This window comes from Schistocerca gregaria, chromosome 2 (assembly GCF_023897955.1).
Source record: "Schistocerca gregaria isolate iqSchGreg1 chromosome 2, iqSchGreg1.2, whole genome shotgun sequence".
In the NCBI taxonomy this organism is placed as follows: domain Eukaryota; kingdom Metazoa; phylum Arthropoda; class Insecta; order Orthoptera; family Acrididae; genus Schistocerca; species Schistocerca gregaria.
The window spans coordinates 351,453,160-351,475,307 of NC_064921.1; the positions used below are offsets into that span (position 1 = coordinate 351,453,160).

Sequence of the window (22,148 nt, forward strand, 5' to 3'; positions counted from 1 at the left end):
TCAACTTTCTGCATTCTTCCAGTTAAGTATGAATTAAACCATTTGTGCACTACCCCCCTCAGACCATAATGATTTAGCTTATCTAAAAGAATTCCATGATTTACACAGTCAAAGGCCTTTGAGAGATCACAAAAAATACCAATGGGTGATGTCCGGTTATTCAGAGCAGTTAATATTTGATCAGTGAAAGCGTATATAGCATTTTCTGTTGAAAAGCCTTTCTGAAAATCAAACTGACATTTTGTTAGTACTTTATTTTTACATATATGGGAGGCTACTCTTGAATACATTACTTTCTCAAACATTTTTGATAGAGCTGTCAGAAGAGAGATTGGGCGATAGTTGTTGACATCCGACGTATCCCCCTTTTTATGCCATGGTTTTACAATGGCATATTTCAGTCTATCGGGGAAAACACCCTGCTCCAAAGAGGTATTACATACGTGGCTGAGAATCCTACTTATCTGTGGGGAACAAGCTTTAAGTATCTTGCTGGAAATGCCATCAATTCCGTAAGAGCTTTTACTTTTCAGTGAGTTTATTATTTTACTGATTTCAGAGGGAGAGGTTCGTGGAAATACAGTTGTTTCAAACTGCACAGGTGTGGCCTCTTCTATTAGAAGTCTTGCCTCTTCTAGTGAAGATCTAGATCCTACTTTCTCCACAACATTTAAAAAATGATTATTGAAAATATTTCCAATTTCAGATTGTTTGTTAGTACACTTGTCATTCAGTTTTATGGCACTAAAGTCTTCCTGTGCTCTTGATTGCCCTGTTTCCCTTTCAATAATATTCCAAATTGCTTTAATTTTATTATCAGAGTTACTGATCTCAGACATGATACACATGCTTCTGGACTTTTTAATAACTTTTCTTAGTACCGCACAATAGTTTTTATAATATTGAACAATTTCGGGGTCAGTACTCCCTCTTGCTGCTAGATACAGTTCTCTTTTACGGTTGCAAGATATTCTTATTCCTTTAGTTAGACTAGGTTTTTTATATGTTTTCTTGGAATTATGTTTCACTGTTTTATTGGGAAAACAATTTTCAAATACCCTTAAAAATGTATCGTGAAATAAGTTATATTTCAAGTTTGCATCGGGTTCCATATACACTTCATCCCAGTCTAGCTCCTTTAGTCTTTCCCTAAAGTTTGCAGTATTTATATTGTTAATTGAACGCACTGCTTTGAAATTCTGATTTGATATACTGCATGGAGCTATGCCATGTACTGTAACTAGCTGTGCACCATGATCTGAAAGACCATTCTCAACAGGATAAGCATTTATGTCCTTAAACTTACCTTGGTCTATAAAAAAGTTATCTATCAATGTCCTGCTGTTCTTTGTTATCCGAGTAGGAAAATCAATGACGGAGCTCAAATTGAAAGAACTGAGTAATACTACAAGGTCATTCTTCCTAACAAAATCTTTCAGGGAATCAACATTGAAATCCCCACAAATGATAATTTGCTTCCCCCTGTCTGATTTTATCTACAGTCTTTACTAATCTGAGGTAACCAGATGTTGGAATGCGATTGAAATAATTCAGGATAGGTGATCATTGATGAGATGGTGTGACAAGCAACCATTTCTGCCCAATCAGATCATAGTTCCTTTTATACATAGTTCTGTTAATTAATTCCAATTCACCTTTGGTCGGTTCCTTCTCCTCCATCTGTGGCTTTCATCAGTGGCTTCCCGATGTTCAGCAGTGATGTCAGTAATTACTGAAATCTCACTGACATTGCTGTGTTCTACCAAAGGATTCCTTGACATAGGCAGTGTCCTTGTGATTGAAATCCATTTTTGTACACCACTGTGATGATGTACCCTTGATGCCTCTGTGCCCATCTCAACAGTCAATCGGACAGATCCTTCAGGGCAGTCAGCCAACATAGAGAATGATGGTTTGACACAGTCGTGACTGTTTTGCCAAATAAATACAGCCAGAACTTTCTGATGTCCCAAACAAGTGCAAGGCACTCTTTCTCTCGGTTGTAGAGTATTTCATTTCAGACTTGGAGAGCACTTTGGAAGCATTTCACCATTTCAGCACTTTCCTGAATGTGCAGTAGTACTGCACATATCCCATAACTGCTAGCATCAGTAAGATAGGTCTAGAGAAGATATCAGTGTCTCCCTAAGTACAAGAAAAGATCTCTCTTACATCTTTGTATGGCACCCCGCTCCATTAGAGCATGCAAAGGACGTGCCTTAGTACAGAATTCCTTTATGTGTTGCCGTTAATAAGAGGCTATACCGAGAAAACTTCTCACATCATGAGTTGGAAAATCTGTGACTGCTTGTATTTTCTCTGGATCAGGACGGACTCCATTAACATTCACTAGCTCCCCAGAAATTATTATTTCTTGGGTGGCGAGGAGGCACTTTTTTGGATTTGAACAGAGATCTGCAGTCTGGTCACACTTCAGCACTGTTGTCAGGTGGCTTAGATGTTCTTCAAATGTTTTTGAAAAAAACACACTATCATCCAGATAGCAAGACACATAATCCATTTAAGGTGTTGAAAGAGGTTGTCCATCATCTGTTTGAAGGTGGCTGGAGCACTACATGTTGTAAGTATAATGACTTTAAACCTATAAAGGCCATCAGCAGTTGTGAAGATAGTTTTTTCACAGTCGACCTCTTCAACCTTGTTTTGCCAGTAGCCTATCTGCATGCCCTTAGTTGACAAATACTTTGCTTTTTTCAAGCACTCTAGGATGTCATCAACGCCCGGCAATGGATAGACGTCCTTCTTTGTGATTGTGGTCAGTGCAGAAATGCCTTATGCTGTCCCACTTCTTCACAACATTTTTTGAGTGTAAGTGTGAGCATGTTTTACTGTGGACCTCTTGGTCTGTCTTTTCCCCACTCCAGATTTGAAAGCATCCAAAAATTGATGCAGAGTGGCTATCACTTGCCAAAATTGTTCCTGGGTTTAACCAGATACTATTAAAATGACAAATTCCAAGGGCTGTGTTATGTCATTGTTAGTTATTCTTGCAATCCATCTTTCTGTTGGCTGGACGTATTTCACATTATCAACTTTCAGCACAGTTGCTTTCATATCATGGAATATAGTCTTCTTTAGCTGAGGTGATAAGTGTGTGACATTACAGAAAAGGAAGCTCCTATCTTGAGTAGTGCCAAGACATGTTTATCATCGATGATGACATCAGTGAGATTTCCTGATATCTTCATTGTCACCTGTGGAGGACTTGCATTTGCGACAGCCTCACCTACATAGATGCTCGCCTTGCTTAGTTTTCCTGACATTGGCGGCGAGGTAAGTGCTGGTTGACTGTAATTGTTTGCAACTGAGTGCCATAAATATAATTCTTATGATGGTTGACTTCTGGCAACATAGTAGTCATTGACAACTAGCTTACTTTCTCTGCAATATCATACAGTGTGCTGAAGGTTGTCAGCCATGGAAACACACTGATGTGTTTCATTTGTCCTTTTAAACATATGTTCTTCTATGGGATGTTATACTTGGTGTGGGAGTTGGTTGTAACTGTGTTGGTTGAGTGCTAGGTGGTTGGTTGACGGTGGCCATGTCCATTCTTCCTTGTGTGTTTGGCTGGTTGTGGAGACTGAGTGCTAAAGATCAATATATGTCTTCTGCAACATTCTCTTTTACCTTCTGCCATATCAGGTCAAAATTCATGGCTGCTGCCTCTTGCTTACTCAATCCGACAGGTCTGGTTGCGATGAAATCCTGTATCACTTCTCTCACTAATTAGTGTGTAAAACATGTAAGATCAAGGTCTGGTTGCTATGAAATGCTGTATCACTTCTCTCACTAATTAGTGTGTGAAACATGTGAGGTCATGGTGGTCTTCACAACTTCCTTGGGGATTCCATTCAGAAGTGAGTTATACTCTTTTGTCCATTTCTTTTCTGTTGCATTTCCTCGATGCACTGGCACCACTTCATGAACTCTGCAGTTTTTGTGACATCCTTCACTAGAAGAGCTTCTTACATATCTTCTCCAGCTTCTTTTATCAAGTGTGAAATTTTGTCAGTATCTGTCATGTTCGGATTCACCATACATCATAGGGCCAAAGCATTCTGTATGTAGTACTGTGCCATTTCCCCATGATGCTTCAGTTGTTCTTCTGCTAAGTGGAATCGCTGTTTATTGTCACCAAATGTCAGTTTGGCCTGGAATTTATTCCAGCTATTGAGCTTCTTGCCATCATTCCCAAACCAGAGCTGGACTGTGTCGTCTAAGTAAAAGTGCTTATTTGCCAATTGCATCATATCATCCCACCTGTTGTATTTGGCAACTTTGTCCAGACCTTTCAGTCATTTATTGGGATCCTGACGAGCATCTCCATAGAACACTGATGGATGGCTGACATGCAGATGAGTTATTGATGACTTGGAATCCATTGGTCTCCTGAATATACAGACTGTGGGAATGATGTACTGCTTGTATTCTAGTTCCTGTCTGTGTAGGTGATGGCTTTTACATTGCCTAATTGGAGCTGCAATGATATACACTCCTGGAAATTGAAATAAGAACATCGTGAATTCATTGTCCCAGGAAGGGGAAACTTTATTGACACATTCCTGGGGTCAGATACATCACATGATCACACTGACAGAACCACAGGCACATAGACACAGGCAACAGAGCATGCACAATGTCGGCACTAGTACAGTGTATATCCACCTTTCGCAGCAATGCAGGCTGCTATTCTCCCATGGAGACGTTCGTAGAGATGCTGGATGTAGTCCTGTGGAACGGCTTGCCATGCCATTTCCACCTGGCGCCTCAGTTGGACTAGCGTTCGTGCTGGATGTGCAGACCGCGTGAGACAACGCTTCATCCAGTCCCAAACATGCTCAATGGGGGACATATCCGGAGATCTTGCTGGCCAGGGTAGTTGACTTACACCTTCTAGAGCACGTTGGGTGTCACGGGATACATGCGGACGTGCATTGTCCTGTTGGAACAGCAAGTTCCCTTGCCGGTCTAGGAATGGTAGAACGATGGGTTCGATGACGGTTTGGATGTACCGTGCACTATTCAGTGTCCCCTCGACGATCACCAGAGGTGTACGGCCAGTGTAGGAGATCGCTCCCCACACCATGATGCCGGGTGTTGGCCCTGTGTGCCTCGGTCGTATGCAGTCCTGATTGTGGCGCTCACCTGCACGGCACCAAACACGCATATGACCATCATTGGCACCAAGGCAGAAGCGACTCTCATCGCTGAAGACGACACGTCTCCATTCGTCCCTCCATTCACACCTGTCGCGACACCACTGGAGGCGGACTGCACGATGTTGGGGCGTGAGCGGAAGACGGCCTAATGGTGTGCGGGATCATAGCCCAGCTTCATGGAGACGGTTGCGAATGGTCCTCGCCGATACCCCAGGAGCAACAGTGTCCCTAATTTGCTGGGAAGTGGCGGTGCGGTCCCCTACGGCACTGCGTAGGATCCTACGGTCTTGGCGTGCACCCGTGCGTCACTGCGGTCCGGTCCCAGGTCGACGGGCACGTGCACCTTCCGCCGACCACTGGCGACAACATCGATGTACTGTGGAGACCTCACGCCCCACGTGTTGAGCAATTCGGTGGTACGTCCACCCAGCCTTCCGGATGCCCACTATACGCCCTCGCTCAAAGTCCGTCAACTGCACATACGGTTCACGTCCACGCTGTCGCGGCATGCTACCAGTGTTAAAGACTACGATGGAGCTCCATATGCCACGGCAAACTGGATGACACTGACGGCGGCGGTGCACAAATGCTGCGCAGCTAGCGCCATTCGACGGCCAACACCGCGGTTCCTGGTGTGTCCGCTGTGCCGTGCGTGTGATCATTGCTTGTACAGCCCTCTTGCAGTGTCCGGAGCAAGTAGGGTGGGTCTGACACACCGGTGTCAATGTGTTCTTTTTTCCATTTCCAGGAGTGTAGATGTTTTAAACTAACTGATATCTCCACCAGACAATGGCAACTCATAATCACCTTCATGTCCAAATCCAAAAGCGGGTTTGTCTGTGAAATACAACACTTACCCCTGAAAGCATGTTTATTACCAACATCAGCATACAGACAATACAGATCTGAATTCTTGGATTGAGAGTACAGCTATTTATACAAATATTGAAGATTCCAGAATGCTGATATTTATATAGACATCAATGTTGCAGAATATACACCTGTTACAATCATAAGATATTGAATGAGCCTTCCAGAAATGATAAATACTAAATAACAAAAAATAGCGGGTAGTCAGCTTTGAACTGGCCGCTAACAGCACTAACTACCACAGCACGCTGCACGCACCGTAATTTGCAGCAATATAGTTAATGTGTTGTCTGACTGTGGCATAGTTTTATCTATGCAAAATGTCTGTGCAAAGGTAAATATGAAGCTCATTTTTAAGACACCAGAATTTATTTCACACAATTCTCTCTCTCTCTCTCTCTCTCTCTCTCTCTCTCTCTCTCTCTCACACACACACACACACACACACACACACACACACACACACACACACACACATTTACATTATGTGGATTTCCAGGGCACAGTCAATCAGTCTCATTGTCTGTTAAGTGTGTCCTCTGGCATTAATTGCAAATCAGAACTTTGATAGACTGCATGGTGTCTCACTGGCATGTATCATGCATGCTTGTATTCTGAAATCGTGAAGGTACTTATGCAGAAACCAGTATTGAATAGTTTTCTAGTGTGAAAACTTTGCAAGCAGTGTGAAAAAAGAAGTGTTCTGCGTGAAAACAACTCTTTTTAGTTTTGAAGTTGTATCATCAGTTTATTTTATATTTTCAGGGTCTTACAACGCATTAAAATTAATTAATATGTACATGCTACCCATACTACCTTGAAGGTGCTGTTATTTGAGTTACTTGACAACTTTTGTATTTAATATCTTCAATGTATTTTAATGAGATTACATCACCCAAGAGAAATTATGTATTCTTTTGTGGTGAAGTATCAATATGTGGTTAAATAACAAACTTTTTTATTTCGAATTAGTGTGGTATAAAATTGATTAATTCCACAGTACAATAAATGTTTAATGTGGCCAGCACCCTGTATTCTGTCTTACAACTGACATTTAAGAAATACAGGTTGTGACTAAAAGATTCATCTGCTTTCACAAAACTATATCTTATAGATGAATGAATAAAGATAGTAACTTGAGATCCATTTTAACTTGTGCATAGAACCATGAAGTTTTTTCTTTTAAAGGAACCATCTAATTTATGAGGGCTTATCTTTTACAAGTGTGATTATGCAGCCTTAGGGTACTTTTTAGAATTTCTTTTACGATCAAAGTCTTAATTTGGATTTCACAATTGTTCAGCCTGCTGTTGTAGCAATTGAATCCTGTCTGGTTTGCAACATAAACATCACTGAATGTTCTCATGCCATTAGTGAATTATTAAAACTGTAGTAGGCTCAGTGCCACTTTGCACAAATGCAAAATGCTTTCTGTTGCTGTGATGCACATTGAGTAATGAATGAGCAAGCAATCTAGCTGCTCCAGGAGACCCATTCTAGTGTGTCGCAGAGAGTACTTCATGCACTACTATCATTTGCTCCTCTTTCTAGTTCTATTCTTGGATAGTATGAGAGAAGAACTATGTCGCTAAACTTCATTTTGTACTTAAATTTCTCTCATTTTGCTGTCTGGTCATTTTGCATTAAATATGGGGAAGGAAGTAATGTATTTGTTGACTTATTGGAATGTGCATTATTCAGAACATTGACAATGAAACTTTCAATGACACTCAGTGCCACAGAACTTGAGAATTTCTGTGACAAGCTAATGCTTATTAAACAAACTCTTAATGATATCTGCTACTCTTTGCTGAATGTTCCGTATCTGTTCTATTGATCCTACCAGGTAATGGTGTCAAACTGGCAAGTAAAAGAAAAAAAATGGTAAAATGAAATTCTTGGGAGCTGCTTCCTTTGTACATTGATTACATTACCTTAAGATTCTTCCAGAGAGTCTCAGTCTGGCATCCTGATTTTACTCATGTCTCAAGGTTTTGCATCACCAGTATTTTGTTATGCCATTCCCTAAATTTTAATGACAATTTTATTGTTACAAACATATTTTGAATGGAATTCTTATGAATTATAGGTTTTATACAAACAATGTGAATATAATCTGTAATAAAATCTTGAACTCGATGTGACACACAGTTGATGTGCCCACATTTTCAGAGATGTCATTAACGGGTTTCAGTAATGCCTCTAACAAAAACTACATCTGTACATGTTATGAAAATGTGTGTGTGTACATCTCCTCCTAAACCATTGCACCAATTTCAACCAAACTCTGTACACATATCCATTACTGTCAGACAATAATTGCTGTGGGGGTAACAACCACCAACCTATCATAGTGCAGGGGATATGGTTTCATAAAAAATGATATTCGTGGAAAACTGCCATAACATACATGCTGTTTAAATGTATTTTTGTTGTGCTGTACTCACAATAAATTTTAAGGGCAGTATCCACACAATGACAGAAGTATATCATGGTACCACACATAACACAGAGATATGTGAAAAACTGTCACATCATGCATGACATTTAAATTTATTACGTATTTGCTACTAATTGTATTTGCAACATATTTCGCTGACAGAAACCACATATGCCACTGATTGTACCTGCACAAATATATCATTGTATGACACATAGTTCAAGAGATACATGAAAAAATGCTGCATCGTTCATGAAGTTTTAACATATTTATTCTTTACTACTAAGACATTCCTACACTCAAGTCAACTTAAGGAAATACCTGACACCTGGCAGCACTTTTGGCAACTTTCAACTGTGAAGCGCAAATGGTTGAAGGCAAAAATGATAGCCGTCTGTACACTTATGAAGAAGTGTTGCTATGGAGACGTTTACAAGACCACATGGTAAACATACAAAGCAGCTGTGGCCAACATACTTTTTATACATTTGTATGTTATGCTTATTTCTTTGTATAACTGTTTCATGATTTCAAAGGTGTTTTCATGAATACCTGGAAGTGAAATTTTTTTGATGCTTCTACACAAACACAGTTTATTTTCTGTTTTCGTCACTAATAGAAAATTTGCAAATTGAATATTCAGCCAATGCCAGGTTTGTCAGCTAGTAATTTATGTCCTTTCAAAAAAGTGTTTTTCTTTCAGGGAGAAGAACAAAAGAAGAGCTGAACAGTCAGCAGCTCTTACTTGTTTGTGTGAGCTTGAAATTGTGGATGTTGCTGAACTGGTGAAGAATGGAAGTGTTCGGAAGAGCTGACATGTCCTCCAAAATAGGAAGACCTTTATTACCTCTCTAACGTCTGTATTATGAATGTAAATATATTAAATTATTGATTTAAATAACCTGTCTCCAGGCCCATATTTTCCTCAGAATGTATGTGTACATCCATACACTATATTAAAGCATTTGATTATTCTCGAGCATTTTAAAACATTTGACTATTCTTGAGCAGAGTTGATACATAATTGTTTTTAATACCTTTTGCTAAATCTTTTTGTGATATTTCTTACTGATGCCTTTTCTATGTTATAATAAAGAATCTTTTTTGAGAATCTGCTAAATTGTGCTTTTATTTATACATTTGTACTCTATTTAAAATCTTGACTGGTGGCAGATGTAACAGCATTGTGCAGCATGTTTCCAGACTTATTTTTTTAAAATTATTTTTACAGTTTTGACATTTACATGTTCCACTGATACAGTGTTATGTCTCTTTGTCATAGTTTGTTATTTAACTACAAAGAAAAGATCTGTATGGACACACTTTCTGTAGTCTGCATTGTTCTTGCATTTTTACCACTAACTTCCAAATCAATTTTGGTTCAAATAAATTTATTTCTCTCACAATTTGTGATGTACAAATCTCCCTGCACATAAACTATCACATAAGGCAGAATGTTTGCTGTGCAATTTTATTCATACATTGAGGAATGTATTTATATATTTTACAGGGGAAAATTGAGTGTGAATTGTTGTTCTTCCATTCTATTGCCATGCTGCCAATGAAAGAAACTGAGATTTGCTTAATAGTTCATAATCAGCATTTGTAATCTCTGTATTGAGCAGTTACAGTGTGTAAAAGGTATGGACATGGAACTGATTGTTCATTATTATTTATACTGTCTTGTTTGGGCATGAAAGTCACCAACAGTTGTTCATAGGAGATTAGGAGGCAGTCGATATATTATTAATGACACATTTGTGTTGACATTAGCTGATATAGGCATTGTAAGTCAAATTCTGTAAACATTTGTATAAAAAGTTTGTGTGCTTAAACCACTTAATACAGATTTGTAGGAAATACACAGAAAATGTCCTTTTCTAGAGGAAAGTATTACAGGATTGTTTTGCTGCAAGGTTGCTAACAGTAAATCAGTAGCATTTGATCAAGGACATGGTATGTATATTTAATGATTTTGGTTGTACTTTATAACATAGAGCTTAAACTTCTTTTTTTATTATATTATGTGAACATCCATTTAACCAGAAATCATATGTAAGAAGGATAGCCAGAACACAGACACACAGATATAACATGCATGAATCCAAACCTAACAGGGCTTCACAGTTGTGAGCCATAAATTTACAAACAGCCACAGACAACATGTTGTGTAAACCACTGTTGTGATTTGACATCATATTCGACAAAGTCTTTTGTTAATTTACATGTATTAAAAATGAAAGGTGAACTTTGGTAAGAACTTGATTTATTATATCTTTCAGGCGCTAACATGCAACACAGAGCAAATGATTGAAAAAAATGTGCAGCAGATTTTTTTGAAGCAATGTATTAGCTTGAAAACATTCAGCATATAACAATAGTGTTTGACTTGCTGCTACAGTTCCCTATTAATTTGTACGCCATACTGGATTAATTATCATTGCTTGCATGCAAGGACATGCTGACAGGTGTCATTCATGCAGTTTACTGAATGACATCATGGTTATATTATGGGCTTGAGAGGGTCTAGGTGATCTATCTGAAAAATTGTCCTGCATATTCAGTGTGAGTTGGCAGCTGCTGGTGACCCAATGGAGGCATATGTTAGTCATTTTGTCCCAGACTGCAATGGCATACAGATTCATTACTAGATGGCCACTTCAGATGAGCAGCCATTGCTGACTATACAATGACTGCAGCACAGAGTATAGTGAATGAATCCAGAGCGGCTAAGGCTATCCTGAACCATTTCTAGAAGCCAGTTGACAATCGTTTGTAAGTATGGCATAGGCCCAGGAGAATGGCAACTACCAAGAGTACAGTGACAGGACCCATAGCATGCATCTTGTTGTGGGGTACTATAGGGTACAGTGACGGAACAAATTGCAAATTGTTGCTCAAGACACCTGTGTATGACTGTAAAATGGAAACTTCAGGTTGGAATATCAACAAAATAAGGAAAACATAGATTTACCACTCCCCATAAAGATGGCACATTGGGTTGCAGACAGGCACAAAGAAAAGACAGTTACACATTTGCATGTTTAGCTTTTGGCTGACAGCTGAATGTGTAACAAACTTTTCGTTGTGCCTCTCTACAACTCAATGTGTCAGCTTCTCAGTAAGTAACAATGTATCTTATCTGTATACAGGATGTTAGGAAATACCTGTTACAAACTTATAGGATTTTTAGAGGGGAATGAATACATAATATTCTAAATAGGAACCCATGTCCGGAAAGGTACTGTTCCCATTCCATGATGGTTTAAGTTTAGATATTTAATTCATCCATTTCTGCTTGAGGAACTGAATTATGTGTGATGCAGTACAATTACTAGTTAACAGTTCAAAAGGATACATAAGGAAACATCCATTTATCACTTAAGCTTATTTGTTTGTATTAACACCTAAACATTACATATTTACATTACTCTAAAATGAAAAAGAACCCAGCATACCATATGTACAGAACAGTACTGATGCATTACAACAGTGTTTTGATGTGGTGACCACCAATGTTGTATCTACAAAGTCTGGTACACACACTAAATCCTAGATGGTATCTCGTCAGTTTCTGGTGCAGTGGCAAAAACTCATGCCAGCAGATCCTTCTCTGTCTCTAAAGGAGTGTTGTAAATTACACTTTGCAAGGCAGACATTAACTGACATCAGGTGACCATCTGACCTAGTACATGTCTATCCTATTGCATACTAGGACACAAGCGATTCTGAGAATTTTCTTTCCTTCATCAGAAGTGGATGGATTACACATCTGAAGTGAACAGAAATGGTACTTTTCTGGACATGGGTTGCTATTCAAAATATGTTTTCATTCCCCTCTACAACCTGTAGAATTTTGTAACGAGAATTTCCGAACACCCAGTATTGTTGATATGTATGACCTTACAACTATGATCACATGCTGCTTATAATTATTATAATATATTTTAAGTTTTTGATTTGTGGATTCAAAGGTGCAAGGACTATAATAATTCTCATTTCCATGGCAAATTTTGAAAGTCACAAAATGGAGTAAATAATATAAAGTGTCAATTATTATGGATTTCCTGCATAATATGCTGGGTGTTTTAAATTCCTGTTACAAGCATCTAAAGATTGGAGAGTGCTCTTAATGTACAAAATTTTTATAAGGAATCAAATGTCCAGAAATACAGCATTTGGATGTAAAATCACTTTTGAGGAATGGATCACTTTCAAATCTCCGCCTTCATGGTATGCATACAGTTTTAGACAATGAACTCTGATCTGTGTGATGTACAGGGACTGCTCCAAATGGCGATCCAGGTGTTCATTGCATGAGATGTATCTGTAACACATGCTCTCATACCCATGTCCACAAATCGTGGTGCACATCCATGGAGCACCACAGTCAACACTCCTAGTTGCAAACATACCAGTTGCTTGCAGCCATTGTTGTAGTCAGATGAAGGTGGTATGTGATGAACTGAGATGATCGAGAAAATGTTGTGCAGCTCTACCATTATGTATCTTGCCATGAAGTGAGTGATTTGAAACAGGTCCTGCTCTCAAACTTGTTTTATATCTAAACAGTACATTTCTGGACATGAGTTCTTTATCAAAACTTTGTCTACTAAGGCCCCTCTACAACCCAGGGATCCTGTAATAGGAATTGTGAAACAGCTTGTAGAGTCCAAACAAAGTGGAACATGACTGTCACAGTGTTGTGGCACTTGCTTAATAAAATTAGGCTATACTTACGTATACTTTCTTCCTTTACAGTGTGAATCATTTATACACATTCTTTTTCCTCAACATCTATACTAATAATAAAACTGTAAATCCATCATGTCTGTGTGTTTGAACACATTAATTTCCAAAACCACTAGACGAATTTTTATGGGGTTTTCACAAGTAACATGAGTGTAGCTTAGGGCACTCTACAGGCATTGTTTTATCAAAATTGGACCAGATATTGTTGTTTAAGTTCTGAAAAGGTGAAAGTAATGCTGTCTTTTATGTTTTCATGACTAAACAGCTGAACTGATTGTGGTGAAATTTGGTATGCAGATAGCTTTAACTCTGAGGAAGAACATAGACCAATGATTCTCAGCCTGCAGGGTGTGCCCCCCTATGGGGGAGCGTGACACCAGTAAATGGTGTCTATGAGCTTATTGAAAATATGAATTCATAAACTGATTAATTTACGGAAAGAAAAGCAAGCAAAATACATTCTGACACAAAAAATTAAAATTCACATTTACACTTATAATGCACTTATAAATAGGGCTGTATCAGTACTGCATGATGCATTTAATTATAACTTTTCATTACTAAACTAAAAGCAAATTTTCCAGTTATTAGTAATTCCTTCGGGCTTGGTTTGCACTGCACGTACATATGTCTGCCTATGTCTGTATATGTGCGGATGGATGTGTGTGTGTGTGTGTGTGTGTGTGTGTGTGTGTGTGTGTGTGTGCGAGTGTATACTTCTCCTATTTTCCCCCTAAGGTAAGTCTTTCCACTCCCGGGCTTGGGATGACTCCTTACTCTCTCCCTTAAAACCCACACCCTTTCGTCTTTCCCTCTCCTTCCCTCTTTCCTGATGAAGCAACCATGGGTTGCGAAAGCTTGAATATTTGTGTGTTTTTTATTCTATCAACATACTAGTGCTTTCTTGTTTGGTAAGTTAAAAGCATTGTATGTTGGGGACCTTCCCCCAAACCCCTGGATTAATTTTGACAAAATATGTCACAGAAACAGCAGGCCTCACCAGTATCAGCAATATCGGGTTTATAACCTCCTAGCTCCAATAGAAACATAGATAGGGGGAAAACATGTTTTCCCAGCCCCCGACATATAGGGTGCCCTGCATGATGGGCATGTTGTGAGAGAACAGTATCGGTCTGCCAAATCAACCTGCTTTCCAGGGTAGCCTACATGTCAGGGGCACAAAATAGTTTTCCGGGCTCCGACATGCCATCTGCCATGCCTGACAGGCATGTTGTGAGAGTAGTACCAGCCTGATTTATCTGTGTTGCAAGGGACACACACTCGCTGATAAACATGGATGGGGAGATGCTGAGATGGATAGAGGAGGGGGATGGACAGAATGAGGTGGAGAAGAAAATGGACAGAGAGAGAGAGAGGGGAGGAGGGAGAGATGCAAGAGGGAGGTGGAGAGTGTAGATGGCTAGTGGGCAGCTAAAAGAGGAAAATGGAGAGGCATAGATGGACAAAGAAAGGGGAGGAGGATATGACCAGAGAGAGAGAGAGAGGGGGTTTAGGAAATGGTCAGAGAGAGGGGAAGAGGAAATGAAGGCATAGAGAAAGTGGGGAGGAAGAGATACACAGAAAGAGGTAGAAGATACAGTAAGCAAACAGGGAGGATGAGGTAGTCACAGAGAAGGGGGGGGGGGGGGGGGGGAGGAGGAGGAGGTTTGTTCAATATATGTGTCAAATGCATATGTAGATAAAGCTGTGGGGAAAAGGCTAGTATACAATAATACAAATATATCATTAGGTGTAGTCACCTTTCCTTTGTTCAGCAATTTTTATTGCTTTTCTGTAGTGGAATTGCTTATTTGTATGATGGTTGACAGGAAGAACTCTACTACAGACTTCCACACTGATATAAATTTGAAAAACGGAATTCAGTCTTTTAACCTGTTGGACATCATCCATTTCAGTAACAGAACAGTCACTGAGCAACTGTACAATGATTTTCATCTGTTTACTGGCTCTTAATAAGGCTAAAACTTTTTAGGGTTTCCATCAGACTGGTGTGCAAAATTTTACTTTTTAGTGTATTGTATGCTTTATGCATTGCTTTACTTAGGGTTCAGTTTGGCATCTTTCAACTTTTGTGTGACAACCTTTGACTACGTGTTAATCTGTGACAGACTTCTCTTTGGTTTTATATCAGTTTTCTAACTTGACTATGGGATCACAGCTGATCTTCCCTGACCTTCACAACCTTGCTTGGGATAAAGGTGTCTGGAGCATACTGCACAATACTTTTGAATTTTATTCATTGATTCTCATTAACTGAATCAAAATGTTTGGGTCTGTTAGATGTTGCCATCAAGAGCTGATGTACTAACTTAATGCTGAAGGTAGGTTCCAGGAAACAGATTCAGTATGGCTCACCTGAATCCCTTTCTCTGGCATCTGCTTTGATCATATCATCCTCCCATTGTATATCTGGAAATTTAAAATTCCCCACCCCACCACCATAGCATTATCAGAACATTTATCTACAACATTGTTCAAGTTTTCTTTAAAGTGTTCTGCTAATACCGCCACTAAAACAGGTGGTCTCTAAAAGCACCCAATCACTATGTTTGACCCACCTTTTATGTTTACCTTCACCTAAATACTTTAAAATTTGGAATGTGTATAACCTATCTAGATATTATACAGTTCAATTTCAGACTTTTCACAGAGTGTGATGTATGCAAATGCGAAAAGATGGGGTTCAAATCCCCATTTAACCACCAAAATTTAATTTCTGGTGACTGCTCTAAATATCTTAGGACAAGAAGGTTCCTTTGAAAGCAGCATGGCTCTTTTCCTTTCTCATCCTTCCCTAGCCTAATCTTCGGAAAGTGGGGTTCAAAGCCACATTTCACCATCCACATTTAATTTCTGGTTATTACCCTATCTATCTTAGGACAAGATGGCTCCTTTGAAAGAGGCATAGCCTTTTTTCTTTCTCGTCTTTTCCTAGCCTGTTCTTATACTCTGTCACTAATTACTGCAGCATCTATAGGGCACTAAACACTAAATCTTTTTTCCCTAGTCCATGTCGATATTTGATAATGTGTAATGTGAAGTCATTCTTTCAGCAGATATCCCTCATTGATTTTTTTTGTATGTTCATAAATAATAAAGAATAGTGGTACTTCACTATATTCCTTTACCTTGTTTCCCCATCCTCTAACTATTGTAGTGGGATAAGTATAATATAGTGCCTGCTTCTGTAACAAGATGGTTGTTCATCTATTTCACAACAGAAATTTTCTCATTCATCAAAGGTTCATCAATTATTTGTCTGAATTTAACTATGTATGGGAAACGGTTGGTTAGTTCCTGTTGCATATATTTGTCTTCGAAAATATTTTCTAAAAGGGGGAAAATTTTGAAACATCCATCACAATAAACTACATGCTTGCCAGAAACCATGCCCTCAGCCAGTTTTTTGATAACTGACATGCAGATACCCTAAACCAGGCTTTGGATGCTCAGAAGGCCACATACGAGCTCCTTGATAAATGAAAAAATCAAACACAAATCTAACTGCAGTTGCTAGCTCAAAAGTTATCTTTCCCTATTGTATTTGATGTGTCGTTTACTATCCAAGCGATATTGTTTGCTTATGTATAGGCTGCATGGAAGCTGGCAAGCACAGAGATTTTTTCCTTTCTCTGTTGAAATGAAATGTCGTGTGACGAGGGCCTTCCGTCGGGTAGATCGCTCGCCTGGTGCAAGTCTTTTGATCTGACGCCACTTTGGCGACTTGTGCGTCGATGGGGATGAAATGATGATGATTAGGACAACACAACACCCAGTCCCTGATCAGAGAAAATCTCCGACCCAGCCAGGAATCGAACCTGGCTCCTTAGGATTGACAGTCTGTCGCGCTGACCACTCAGCTACCGAGGGCGGACCTTCCTCTGTTAATTATTGCTTGCACTTTCTGTAGTTCATTATTTCCTTTAATTGTCTATATACAAGTAATTCTTGAGTTTGGAAATTGGATTTGTAGCAGTTTACATCCTCATTAGATGTAGCAGCATACATCCTCATTTTTCCCCATGAACCATGAACCTTGCCATTGGTGGGGAGGTTTATGCGCCTCAGCGATACAGATGGCCATACTGTAGGTGCAACCACAATGGAGGGGTATCTGTTGAGAGGCCAGACAAACGTGTGGTTCCTGAAGAGGGACAGCAGCCTTTTCCGTAGTTGCAGGGGCAACAGTCTGGATGATTGACTGACCTGGCCTTGCAACATTAACCAAAATGGCCTTGCTGTGCTGGTACTGCGAACGGCTGAAAGCAAGGGGAAACTATGGCCGTAATTTTTCCCGAGGGCATGCAACTTTACTGTATGGATAAATGATGATGGCGTCCTCTTGGGTAAAATATTCTGGAGGTAAAATAGTCCCTCATTCGGATCTCCGGGCTGGGACTACTCAAGAGGACGTCGTTATCAGGTAAAAGAAAACTGGCGTTCTACGGATCAGAGCGTGGAATGTCAGATCCCTTAATCGGGCAGGTAGGTTAGAAAACTTAAAAAGGGAAATGGATAGGTTAAAGTTAGATATAATGGGAATTAGTGACGTTCGGTGGCAGGAGGAAGAAGACCTTTGGTCAGGTGAATACAGGGTTATAAACACAAAATCAAATAGGGGTAATGCAGAAGTAGGTTTAATAATGAATAAAAAAAATAGGAGTGCAGGTAAGCTACTACAAACAGCATAGTGAACGCATTATTGTGGCCAAGATAGACACAAAGCCCATGCCTACTACAATAGTACAAGTTTATATGCCAACTAGCTCTGCAGATGATGAAGAAATTAATGAAATGTATCATGAGACAAAAGAAATTATTCAGGTAGTGAAGGGAGACGAAAATTTTATAGTCATGGGTGACTGGAATTCGAGAGTAGGAAAAGGGAGAGAAGGAAACATAGTGGGTGAATATGGATTGGGGGAGAGAAATGAAAGAGGAAGCTGTCTGGTAGAATTTTGCACAGAGCATAACTTAATCATAGCTAACACTTGGTTCAAGAATCATGAAAGAAGGTTGTATACATGGAAGAATCCTGGAGATACTAGAAGGTATCAGATAGATTGTATAATGGTAAGACAGAGATGTAGGAACCAGGTTTTAAATTGTAAGACATTTCCAGGGGCAGATGTGGACTCTGACCACAATCTATTTGTTATGAACTGTAGATTAAAACTGAAGGCACTGCAAAAAGGTGGGAATTTAAGGAATGGGACCTGGATAAACTGACTAAACCAGAGGTTGTACAGAGTTTCAGGGTGAGCATAAGGGAACAATTGACAGGAATGGGGGAAAGTAGTACAGTAGAAGAAGAATGGGTAGCTCTGAGGGATGAAGTAGTGAAGGCAGCAGAGGATCAAGCAGGTAAAAAGACGAGAGCTAGTAGAAATCTTTGGGTAACAGAAGAAATATTGAACTTAATTGATGAAAGGAGAAAACATAAAAATGCAGTAAATGAAGCAGGCAAAAAGGAATACAGACGTCTCAAAAATGAGATCGACAGGAAGTGCAAAATGGCTAAGGAGGGATGGCTAGAGGACAAATGTAAGGATGTAGAAGCTTATCTCACTAGGGGTAAGATAGATACTGCCTACAGGAAAATTAAAAAGACCTTTGGAGGAAAGAGAACCACTTGTATGAATATCAAGAGCTGAGATGGAAACCCAGTTCTAAGCAAAGAAGGGGAAACAGAGAGGAGGAAGGAGTATATAGAGGGTCTATACAAGGACGATGTACTTGAGGACAATATTATGGAAATGGAAGAGTATGTAGATGAAGATGAAATGGGAGATACGATACTGCGTGAAGAATTTGACAGAGCACTGAAAGACCTGAGTCGAAACAAGCCCCAGGAGTAGACAATATCCCATTAGAACTACTGATGGCCTTGGGAGAGCCAGTCCTGACAAAACTCTACCATCTGGTGAGCAAAATGTATGAAACAGGCGAAAACCCTCACACTTCAAGAAGAATATAATAATTCCAATCCCAAAGAAAGTAGGTGTTGACAGATGTCAAAATTACCAAACTATCAGTTTAATAAGTTACAGTTGCAAAATACTAACGCGAATTCTTTACAGACGAATGGAAAAACTGGTAGAGGCCGACCTTGGGGAAGATCAGTTTGGATTCTGTAGAAATATTGGCACACGTGAGGCAATACTGAGCTTACGACTTATCTTAGAAGAACGATTATGGAAAGGCAAACCTACATTTCTAGCATTTGTAGACTTAGAGAAAGCTTTTGACAATGTTGACTGTAATACTCTCTTTCAAATTCTAAAGGTGGCAGGGGTAAAATACAGGGAGCGAAAGGCTATTTACAATTTGTACAGAAACCAGGTGGCAGTTATAAGAGTCAAGGGGCATGAAAGGGAAGCAGTGGTTGGGAAGGGAGTGAGACAGGGTTGTAGCCTCTCCCCGATGTTATTCAATCTGTATATTGAGCAAGCAGTAAAGGAAACAAAAGAAAAATTTAGAGTAGGTATTAAAATCCATGGAGAAGAAATAAAAACTTTGAAGTTCGCTGATGACATTGTAATTCTGTCAGAGGTAGCAAGGGACTTGGAAGAGCAGTTGAATGAAATGGACAGTGTCTTGAAAGGAGGATATAAGATGAACATCAACAAAAGCAAAACGAGGATAATGGAATGTAGCTGAATTACGGGTGACACAGAGAGAATTAGATTAGGAAATGAGACACTTAAAGTAGAAGATGAGTTTTGCTATTTGGGGAGCAAAATAACTGATGATGGTCGAAGTAGAGAGGATATAAAATGTAGACTGGCAATGGCAAGGAAATCATTTCTGAAGAAGAGAAATTTGTTAACATAGTGCATAGATTTAAGTGTCAGGAACTCATTTCTGAAAGTATTTGTATGCAGTGTAGTCGTGTATGGAAGTGAAACATGGACGATAAATAGTTTGGACAAGAAGAGAATAGAAGCTTTCGAAAAGTGGTGCTACAGAAGAATGCTGAAGGTTAGATGGGTAGATCACATAACTAATGATAAAGTATTGAATAGAATTGGGGAGAAGAGGAGTATGTGGTACAACTTGACAAAAAGGAGAGACCGGTTTGTAGGACATGTTCTGAGGCATCAAGGGATCACAAATTTAGCATTGCAGATCACTGTGGAGGGTAAAAATCGTACAGGGAGACCAAGAGATAAATACACTAAGCAGATTCAGAAGGATGTGGGTTGCAGTAAGTACTGGGAAATGAAGAAGCTTGCACAGGATAGGGTAGCATGGAGAGCTGCATCGAACCAGTCTCGGGACTGAAGACCACAACAACAACAACAACAACAACATCCTCATTCTAGGCAATGTTTTATTATGTGGGCACCTGTAGCTATTTTATTTATGTTAGAGTAGTGTGATTAACCTGAAGAGCCTTTATCCTGCTCAGATAAGTGGCTCACTTTATCACTGTTAACATACTGTTTAAAATATCTTAGTGCAGTTCATAGGTCTCTGCATCCTTTCCAGTAATGAAAAGTTCAGACGGGCAGGTAGTAGTGATGTGAAAATATCACAAGATTCTCATAACAGTACCGTGAAAAATAAAGTTAGAATGTCACAAGATTTACATAAAAGCAAGTAAATAAATAATGTTAATGAATTGCATCAGAATATCATGGGATTAAAAAAAAAAAAGTAGGCGAGCATCTTGTTTGTATAGACAATTTAGAAACAGGGTGGAATAGCTGTGCTATGCTTGTCTTAAGATCATATAGTCACAGGTATAGAAATGGTAAATGTAGGTAGATATAAGCTTTCAGCACTTGTAAGTAGAGACACTATGGAGAGAGGAGGAGTTGCCATACATGTTAAAATCAGTAAGTGTGAAAAATTTGGAAACTAAAAAATTTTGCATAGAGCAACACATAGAAGCATGTGTACATGAGCTTAAATTAAATAAAGGCACTTTAATAATTGTATCCATGCATAGGTCCCCATAGGGAAATTTTCAACTATTTTTCAAAAACTTGGATTCTTTGTTGTGCTACCTGTCGAAGGAAAGCAAATTGTTGTTTGTGGGGATTTCAATGTAGATTTTCTGAAAAAGTCAGATAGAAAGCTTGATCTTGAAGTATTACTTGGTTGTTTCAATTTAACATCAGTTATTGATTTTTCTACTTGAGTGGTATAGGAAAACAGCACACTGATAGATAACATTTTCATAGACCTAGATAAATTCAATCAAATAAAATCTTTTCCTGTTAAGAATGGTCTGTCTGATCACAATGCACAGCTAGTTACAGTATATGATATAGCTCCATACAGTAATTTAAAACAGTCCTCCAAAACAGTGCATTTCATTAACGATTTAACACTTCAAAATTTTAGGGAAAGCAGTGTTTCTGACAGTTGCTCTTTTCTCCAAGTCAAATTCTAGACTTAAGATATGCCTACGCAAGTGATCATTTTGTTAGTACAATAATACAGTATTATTAATCCATTATGTTGAGATTGGCCATGAACCTCTAAAAATAATGAAGGGACATAGTGGCGTAAATGACACAGGTGATGTATTTGATGAAGAAGACTTGAAAACTAACAGACTTCGTTTTCATCAGTGCCTCAAGTGCAAAATTACTTTCTTCACAATAGGTAATATAATGTCATAGTTAAAATTTAGTGAGGAACATGACTTCTGTGAGCACTATTCCAAAACAACTTGAATAATTAGAATATGTTCTTTCCAGGCATCATTTGCAATTATGGGCCAAGACAAAGACATCAGCACTACTTGAAAGATACATTCAGTGATACAAATATTGACATTAAGTAATTCGTTCATTCATTAATCCTTGTTCCATATATCATGAATAAGACATTTCGTAATGATATGGAACATGTCACTTTAACATAAGTTT

The 22,148-nt window shown here is 39.0% G+C and overlaps 1 protein-coding gene across 1 annotated transcript in view; it reads left to right on the forward strand.

Annotated features, from left to right (window-relative positions):
• Positions 1–9,899, forward strand: part of LOC126337035 (tRNA-dihydrouridine(20) synthase [NAD(P)+]-like) — a 68,721-nt gene extending 58,822 nt beyond the window's left edge. Inside the window, exon 6 of the mRNA XM_050001337.1 lies at positions 9,197–9,899. Coding sequence (XP_049857294.1) covers positions 9,197–9,308 — 112 coding nt within the window. The 3' untranslated portion in view covers positions 9,309–9,899. The remainder of the gene's footprint in view (positions 1–9,196) is intronic.
• Positions 9,900–22,148: the final 12,249 nt, after the last annotated feature.